The sequence below is a fragment of the Nicotiana tomentosiformis genome, chromosome 7 (assembly GCF_000390325.3).
Source record: "Nicotiana tomentosiformis chromosome 7, ASM39032v3, whole genome shotgun sequence".
In the NCBI taxonomy this organism is placed as follows: Eukaryota; Viridiplantae; Streptophyta; class Magnoliopsida; order Solanales; family Solanaceae; genus Nicotiana; species Nicotiana tomentosiformis.
The window spans coordinates 35371442-35380493 of NC_090818.1; the positions used below are offsets into that span (position 1 = coordinate 35371442).

The 9052-nt window shown below is 34.7% G+C and overlaps 1 protein-coding gene across 6 annotated transcripts; it reads left to right on the forward strand.

Annotated features, from left to right (window-relative positions):
• The first annotated feature begins 1615 nt into the window (after nt 1–1615).
• LOC104085106 (polyadenylate-binding protein-interacting protein 9-like) lies at nt 1616–8371 on the forward strand. 6 transcript variants are annotated; one of them, XM_009589061.4, is made up of 10 exons: nt 1616–2206; nt 3499–3612; nt 3698–3742; nt 5248–5320; nt 5401–5513; nt 5654–5713; nt 5919–5966; nt 6050–6118; nt 6676–6737; nt 8001–8371. In XM_009589061.4, the coding sequence occupies exons 1-10, from the start codon at nt 1880–1882 to the stop codon at nt 8056–8058; spliced, it is 969 nt and encodes a 322-aa protein (XP_009587356.1). In that variant the 5' UTR covers nt 1616–1879; the 3' UTR covers nt 8059–8371. The 6 variants fall into 6 exon arrangements, 3 of the variants coding, with proteins under 3 accessions (XP_009587356.1, XP_018622503.1, XP_070037546.1); XM_018766987.3 differs by having other exon boundaries at nt 1626–2206; nt 3502–3612; XR_011409628.1 differs by having other exon boundaries at nt 1637–2206; nt 6536–6737; nt 8001–8315.
• The last annotated feature ends 681 nt before the right edge of the window (nt 8372–9052 follow it).

Sequence of the window (9052 nt, forward strand, 5' to 3'; positions counted from 1 at the left end):
TCGGACCCAATACGGGTACCAGACACCGAGTGAGAAACAAAAAAAGAAATCAAAAAAGGAAATGGAAGATTTGATTCTTAATCTTGATAATTATGGAGTATTGTTTATTGTAAGTGATAAGTTGAATAATATCATAGTTTTGCAAGAAGCAATTGATAATGAATAAAATAAGATATTAATGTATTATTGTGAAAAAGGCGAGGATTCATGCATGCCAATACTCAACCAAAAAAAAAAAGGAATAATACTAAAAGCACCATTGCTAACACAAAGATGACCAATTGACCATCAGAATATGTACAATCACTTTCATTCCCCCACCAACACCTCCACTAGAAGTCTAAAATACAACGCCCCATTCTCTATACTGTATAGTTTAGTCCCTCAATGTATTTTTTCTGGTCTATTGCCAAACCTATTCAATCCCCTCCCCCCCCCCCCCCAGCCTGTTCCCAAATTATCCAACTGTAAAACTTACTTATATCGGAGTGATTATATCAAATCAGACAATTTAATTGTACCAGTTAGAAATAATCAAATTATAAGAGAGTTCAACAATAGTTTTAACAACATTTATAGATATAGAGTTAATGAAGCAACAAGAAAATCTGAATTTAGTTTATTAAGTGTTGGGATTGAAACTCGTAAGCATTACTATCATTCATATTAGATTACTTGCATTTACATATATTTTCAAATCCGAGAAAAATGGATCTGTATTTTATCTTTTGTATTCTATGTCTAGTCTATACAAAAGAGGAATCTCCAATCATAACGCACTCCATTGTGCGCAGCAGCACGAAGCGAAAAAAGCAGAAAAAATGAGGAAACTAGACAAACAATTCGTGACCTTGAAAATAATAAAAAAGTTGCACTGCTATAAGTAACATTGAATAATCTTTAAACAAAATGAGAAGAGGTACAAGAGAAAAGTTACAATCCCAATAAACATTAAAGAGGCAGTTATGAATTGCATATCCAAATACAACAAAAACAAGGCTAGTCATTCTTGCGTTAGCTGTATTCTTCTCTCTCTACTTCACTAATTTTAACGCCCCTCACTTTAATTTAAATACAACATTCAACCTCTTTTGGCTTCTTCTTCTCTAAATCCGCCACTGCAATTTACATATCTACATTTTCTGCGCAAACACATATATTGCTGTTAAATGCAATAAAAGTTATACTAACTAATTTTAAAATGCTGAACTCACTCTCAACTTCAATTTTGAATAAAAGCTTTTTTACACTATTAATTGGTTTATTAGTACGAATCTAAATTATTCCACCAATATATTTTGAATTTTCTATATGATTAAAACAGAAAAATTCTGTGTTTAAATATCAACAATATTATGCTCATCACTAAAGATTGTGGTGAAGTAATTTGTATGGTTTCATTTTTAATCAAAGCTTCAACTTCAAGTTCTGAGTATAAAATTGCATTTAATATGAAAATTCTATATTTTAAAGCATAAATCAAAATTAATAGAGTCCCAAAGCTGTAAACAATTATCTTCTCTCTTCAAAACGACAGGCAAAACAATGTGAGCTAAAGGCCAAACCCCAAAGCCACCTCTTCTTTGTAATTTCCATAAATCACCTCTCAACATCCACTGATCAGAATTTTGTTACAAAAACCCTTAAAACAGCTTCTCTCTCTCTCTCTCTCTTTCATCACCTTCTTTTCTTCCATTTCTGACCTTAACTTTGAGTCGGTTTCACTCTTCACATTTCAAAGATCATCTAAATCTGATCTTTATCTATATCTATTTTTTCACATATAAAGATTGGATTTTTGCACATACTCTTTAATTTATTGTAATTATAGAATTCTGGGTTTATATTTGTTTCAGTAAAGTTTTGAGGTGCATTTTCAATGGCTGCTGATGCACAAGCAGTGATTGAGGCTCCTGCCCTTCAATCAAAATATTCTGATGCTGGTTCTGAAGAATCTGACTTTAATTCCGACGAAAATGTGAATAATTCTGAATCTGTTGTTACACCTAATGGTGCGAAGGACTCATTAAATGCTAAATCGGACTCTTATCAAATGCAACATATTGTTGACATGTTGAAGAAACTCAAGTTGAATCCACTCGCCAAAGAGTTTGTTCCTTCTTATTGTTATAATAATCGTGATCAGATGCTTTTTGTGCCTGCTAATAAGACTCTGGTTGCTGATGCTTTCCCAAATAACAGAAGGGTATTGTTTCCACTCTGAGTCACATTGATTAAGCTGTTGAATTTTTATTTTGTAATTTTTGTTGATCGTTTCATGACTTAGATAATTATTTGCTTCCCTGATTTCACTTGAAAGAATCGCAATTCTGATATATTTGAAGTATTGATGACTGAATTCATAATGAATTTGCTTTAGTCTCTGCTGAAGTGTATTTCAGTTTACAAGTTCTGCTTTTCCAGTCTCTTTTTATTTCCTTATTTATAAAATAATAAAAAAAGTATCTTTCTTGTTTTCTATAATAATATTTTTGTGTTGGATTTTTGTGAGGGTGTCTTTCCATGCATTAATTAGTGGTAAATTTGTTGAATTATGGAAAATACAGTTCGTTTGACAATTTACTAATTTTCCTGGTAAGAAATTTCAGATATGGGAATGTATTTGGAAGCGTCATTTAATCTTACGAGATATATTCGATAATCAGTCTCTCGAATAAGTTGTTGTAAAAGGTTTCATGCTTTGGGCCATTCATCATTTATCAAGGGTAGTTGGTATGAATGTAGAAGCTGGATTTCAAAATTAGATGGACTTGTGGATTCTGAAGCTCTTTTTGTGAAATTGGATTCTTGACTCTCTTTTTAGTAATTAATTGCTGACTTTCCTTTTTTTTAAAATGGAACTTTGAGATTGAGTTAGTTATTAGTATCATTGACTTTAGTTGTTAGAGTAGTTGTGGATGCTTAGCTTGTAAAATATCAATGAATGATATTTTTCCATTGTCGTGAGTGAGGTGAATTTGAGGTTTTGATCTAAGTGTTCACTTGTGAGTTGTACCTTTTCATTACTCTGGTTGTTTCAGTGGTACTTGCATACAACATTTTGCTATATGTGGACTAAATATTAGGGAATGAATTGATTTTCGTATAAATTGGATCAAAAGTTTTGGTCTAAAAAGGCTTACCAAATGTGCACAGCCTTCCCTTTGCATCAAAGAGGTTGTTCCATGACTCGAACCCGTGACCCCGGCACAAGTCACCCAAGGAACAACTCTACCATTGCTCCACAGCTCGTTCTCGTTAAAAACTTTCAACTATTCACATAAATTTATTTACTTTCATATAGAGAGTGCATTTTAAGAAAGTTCAACCCTCCATGCTTTTCAACTCAAGGATTGCGTTTCAGACCATAATTAGTTAATTACCATGATTTAATAAATACCCTAGTGTATTGCGAATTGCATTTTGCCGTTCTTGAATTGATTTTGATTGCTCAATTAAGTAATCCGACCCTCACTAATTTTCATTACTATGTTTCAGCAGAGAGGTAACAACTATAACCAGGGCAGAAGGAGAATGAACAATAGAGCTTTTAGGGCTCAAAGGGAAGATAGCATTAGGAGAACAGTCTATGTTTCTGACATCGATCACAATGTAAGTAAGGATGGATGCTCATTAATCTTCTTATTATGTTCTGTTTAGTATTTATATAGTTCCTCTTTCTGACTCTGCCCCACAGGTCACGGAAGAGCGGCTTGCTGCATTGTTTAGCGCTTATGGACAAGTAAGTGACTATGCTCTTCTAGACATTGATGTGGTTCGTTATATTAGATATTTGAGTGCTTTAAGTGCAAGGTGGATGCTTCTATTTTGTACTTTGAGAAACCTAAAAGCTATTAATGAATTTAGTTTCATACTTTAGCAGATGAAAGGCCTTGGCTTGGATCGCCTATAAAGTATGTTTGTCGCTCTATTTACAGGATGATGAAATTCCATGACTCGTAAATAATCAATAACCTTTAGACTGTCTAAAATTACAAGTTATCATCAGTACTAATCATTAGGCTGTTTTACACATTAATATCGTCGAGTTATCTTGATCATTGCCATAATGATGCCTAGAGGAGCCGGCTTCAAATTACTGATGAGATGCAGCAACATATCTGTTTTCTGTCTTTGGCAGATGGAGATGTTCTTTTTATTTGTTGCGTGTGGAATTACAAAACAAAAGTAGAAGCCCTAAAGGCAAGTCTGCTAGATGCACATGCAAAACTTAACAGCTTCAACAAAAAACACGTGTTAATTCATATAACAGATATTTTCCATAAACTTGAAGAATAGAAGGTTAATAAGCTGCCAACTTTCATATTCCTTGTAGGTTTACTACTGAATACCAAGGGAACTTCTATCATTGACTTCGAGTTTCACATAATCTTTTTGTTGTTTCACGTAATCTTTCACCTTTACAGAAATCTATACATTAGGAAGACTCTAAAGAAAGTTACAATATCCAGAAGGAAATAGGTAGCTGAATTTTGAACTACAAGGTCCCTAGAGCTCAAAATGACTCTTATCTTTTGCTTGTTACCTCCCTTTTCTTTTCATTCTTTTGGTTTCTGGAATGTGCCAGAAGTTGGAGTTTCCTTATAGATCCTTCTTTCCACTTGCTTTCATGTCATAGTGACGTGCTTAAACTGGTCTTCTACACAGTAGCGAGATGTCGTTGTGCTTATTATGGTTAAGGTTTGCATGAATTAGTGTATGCAAATTTGATGTTTTGTCTCCTAACTTGTGTCATCAGCTCAGGAGTTTGTTTACAGTTTGGTTACGGTTCGTCGCCAATTATATTGTGTGATTTAGGGGGCTTAGGATTTTTTACTTGCATGATCCAATCCATTTCTGGTTTTGTCTTTCCAAAGGTCCCCATCATGAGAATTGATACTCCATACACTCGCTTGTACTATTCTTAGTATGGAACAGTTCAAGTAAAAGTTTGATTTGTGTGGAAATTTAGATTAAGTTGTTTGTTGTCAGACTGTGAGGTGTTGGTGAAGGTTGGAGTTTGGACAAAGTCACGATGCTTATATTCCTGTTTGTTATAGTTGAATTTATTTTCAACTTGCCATTTTGATATTAATTGGACTGTTCTGAGATTATTTAAGGCACATCCCCAGTGTGCAGCAGATCTATTTATTTTTGTACTTAATTTGGCTTTGTCTTGGTATTATGAGGTTTCTTTTAAGGAGTGTAATATTGACTGTTTTTGTTTTGGCTGCATTTGCTCTACAGGTTGTTGACTGCAGAGTGTGTGGTGATCCACATTCCCGCCTTCGCTTTGCTTTTGTGGAATTCGCCGATGAATGTAAGTTGGAGTGGCTTGAAGTTTTTCTTAGGACTGCTGAACATTCAGAACTAACTTGTCATATGGAATCATTCCAACAGACTCAGCAAGAGCAGCACTTAGCCTTTGTGGGACGATATTAGGATTCTCTCCTCTGAAGGTTCTACCTTCAAAAACTGCTATTCTACCCGTGAATCCAACATTCCTTCCTAGGGTATGCACAGATCTGTGTTGTTCTGTTAACTTGTATATGGATGATGTGGCAAATAAATCTGTCGTTCTATCTCATGTTATACAAGTAAGGTCATGGAATTAAATGCTTAGTTTTCCATTATGTGTACATTCTATATGCAGTCTGAGGATGAGCGCGAGATGTGTGCCAGGACAGTCTACTGCACAAATATAGATAAGAAGGTATAAATTCTTACCTTTGAAATCTTCTGAAGTTATCATGCTATTTTTAGCACATCTTTTTGTGGGATACCAGTATGTGATGCCCAGTTTATGACAATCTGGCTCAGTTACTTTATTGCTGGTTGTATATTTTATTTTTCCGGTAGTTTCTATTATTGTCATAATCTTCAGAAAGTTCAAATGTATTGTACTCTATCCTGAACAGGTTTCTCAAGCTGATGTCAAGAATTTCTTTGAAACAAGATGTGGTGAGGTTAGTCTGATGTCTGAAACTTCTTATCAAGTTTAAGAATGTTTGCTTAAGAAGTGATGCTGAAGCTGCTCTTCTCTTTACAGGTGTCTCGCCTGAGGCTTTTGGGGGATCAAGTGCATTCTACCCGTATTGCTTTTGTTGAATTTGTTATGGTGAGTTGATTTTCTTTTCCTTTTTCTTTGAATTTTAGTTGGGATATAGCATCAATAACCCATTGTTACCTTCACCCTTACAACAATAACAACCCAGTAAAATCCCACAAGTGGGGTCTGGGGAGGGTAGAGTGTACGCAGACCTTACCCCTACCCCAAGGGGTAGAGAAGCTGTTTCCGATAGACCCTCGGTACCTTCACCCTTATATTTCGATATTTATGCATTCATGTCCCACCTGCATCAAAGAGAAATAGGTGCATTGCATGCACCTATAGATTTTAATGTCCCCCTTATTTAGTTTTGTGCCATGGGATTGTCAACACCATCTTTTTTGTAATTCCTCTGAATGTACTTCTCTTCTTTACTCTGTTATTCTGTGGCAACCTAGCATAATATTTAATATTTTCCTTTTGAAGATCTAAACAGGTGTTGGAATATAATGGAAAAAACAGGAGAAAAAGGAAGTGGAAATAATTCTGACCGCTGAATCTTCTTAAAAATAACAATGTGTATCTAGTAAATTTTGCATGTAAAGAGATACTTAATAAATGTGCAGGCTGAGAGTGCTATATTGGCATTGGACTGTTGTGGACAGATTTTGGGATCCCAACGCATCAGGTACCTTAGTTAGAAGTAACTTTGATTGCAGCTAATATTGCATCTTTGTAAGCTTGGTATGTTGGGTTGTTTTCTTTTCAAGTAGGCACCATACTCATGCATTCTAAGGTTCCCCTTAAATTGCAAAAGCTTTCTTTTCTCTCTTTCTCTGAATGTATACTATGCCATTGCGTGCTTTCTGCCTTTCTGTCATCTGAAAATGAAACTCAAAAGTAATGCTAGAGATACGGGCAGTGCATGTGAGATGCTAGACTTGATATCCATCGGTTATTTAGTTTTTGGGACTCGCTGAGGCTAGGGAATATTTTTGTGTTTGTCCCTTGTTCTAAGTGTGAGTTTATGCACTGTAGTCTTGAGAAATATGGCAGTTCCAGGTGCCTGCTTGTACATACAAGCATTTCAACTGAATTAGTACTCCCTTTGCACAGGGGCGGCTCAGAGGGAGGCTAGTAAAGCCTTTGCTTCAAGCCCCCTAAATTTTTGGGGGCCCCAAATGTTTAATTGTATTATGATTTTATTTTTTCCCTACTTGTTTGGGACTGAGGATTTTATTTTTGCTTAAAAAGTATTGAAGTTTGTAGGAAAAAGAAAAAATATAAAATCTTTATAAAAAGGAATGAAAGAAAAGTTGCCCATTATTTAACAACAGAAATACTTTAGAACCTTGAATTAAACTACTCAAATCTTAATGTCGTTAAATAAAAACTTTTGCAACAAGATCCAACGTAATATATTGCAAACACATAGCTAACATCTTATTAACTGGAATTAGCGCTTACCAATATGAATAATAACATTACTATGAGATATTGTTGTGAACTTAAAGGGTCTTGTAACAATATTATGTTGGGACAAAAAAAGAAGCTCGACACCATTTTTTTTTTCCATATATGTGTTTGTGTATGTATATATATATATATATATATATAATTCTATTAAAAAAGTTTAAGGGCTCTTATTTTATTGAGCAACCCTTGCCTTTGCACTAATAAGAAAGAGCCTTCACTCATGTACCGTTCATACTCTAGCCATAATAACCTTTCCACCCTCTTTGCCAAATTTTATTTTTTATACTTTGCATTTGATAGCATTTATTGCCATCGCGCTATACTTTTCTCATTCAGCTATGCATACCATAGGTCTTTGTCTTCAAACTTTCCCCCTTCCCCAGGTGCTCTGCTCTTTAAATAGTTTTTCTTCTACAAGAGGGTATGACATCCTATCTAATGTCTGTTCTAATTTTACAACTTTGATAATGTCAAGGGTGAGTCCTTCAAAGACACCGGTGAGGCCACGAGTTCCTCGTCCCGCCATGCATTAGTCAATCCTTTGTAGCTCAAGGTCTGGAAAGTGGTCAGCGCAAGCCCTCTTGGAAGACTTGAGATTTCGCGATGGGAAAGGCGAAACAAGCTTTTGTTTCAGTAATTTTCATTTTTCTTTTTCCCCTCTTCATTTTATCCTGCAGTGACTCTTTATCGAAGATATTGTTGATCCTGCTTTAGTTTCAGAAACGTCCCAACCTTTATCTACTTCCAGTTTTCATGTTATTTAATCACTTTTTGGTTGGTGGTTACTGAATATTTGGTTTAAGGCGTAGCAATGCATATGCATGATGCATTTTTTTTCCTAATAAATGGCCATTTGTGCAATTAAAGAATGAAGGCAATCTTTGGTGCCCCTTCAAAAAGTCCATTTTTTGGATGATCATGAGATTAGATGGCAGTCTGCAGTTTTGAGGCCTAAATATCAAGTTACATATGCATAATTTCTGAGGCACAATATTAGTAAAACCGAGATATTTATTTAATTAGTTTAAACTTGCTTATAATAAGTTAAGTTGTCGTCCTCATAAAAAATAAATCCATGGTTAAGTATTTATTTAATTCAAGTAAATATTGATTTAGGTGGCAAGTTTCTTTAATACGTAATTACATTTGAACTAAGACACAATAGGAAAAGGGACTGCTGTGTTTGGCAATCAATAAACTTGGAGTTTGTCAACTTCTCATATTCTAGAAAATGAGGTTTCAGCAAGATGGTTGGACCGCTAGATTTGGTTGGTCTAAAAGGAAACTCAATTAAGATAGTCTCCCGAATATATTTAATTTCAAGCGCTATATTTGATGTATTTTTATTGGGGCTTTCTACAGTTGGACCAAAGACCCTACAATATTTTCAAGTGTAAATTTATGAGTCATCCGATTTTAGTTTACTCTTATTTGTTTGGAGAAAACACCCCATATTATTTTCTGAATTTAGTTTATGAATGGTCTGACTTTTGTTTACTCCTATTTATTTTAATTCTTGCACACGAG

Coding starts and splice junctions, on each gene's coding strand:
- LOC104085106 (XM_070181445.1), top strand. CDS start 1,880: ATGGCTGCTGATGCACAAGCAGTGATTGAGGCTCCTGCCCTTCAATCA. Junction 2,187..3,475: donor TAAGACTCTGGTTGCTGATG/CTTTCCCAAATA, acceptor TCCGACCCTCAC/TAATTTTCATTACTATGTTT. Junction 3,613..3,697: donor TTTCTGACATCGATCACAAT/GTAAGTAAGGAT, acceptor TCTGCCCCACAG/GTCACGGAAGAGCGGCTTGC.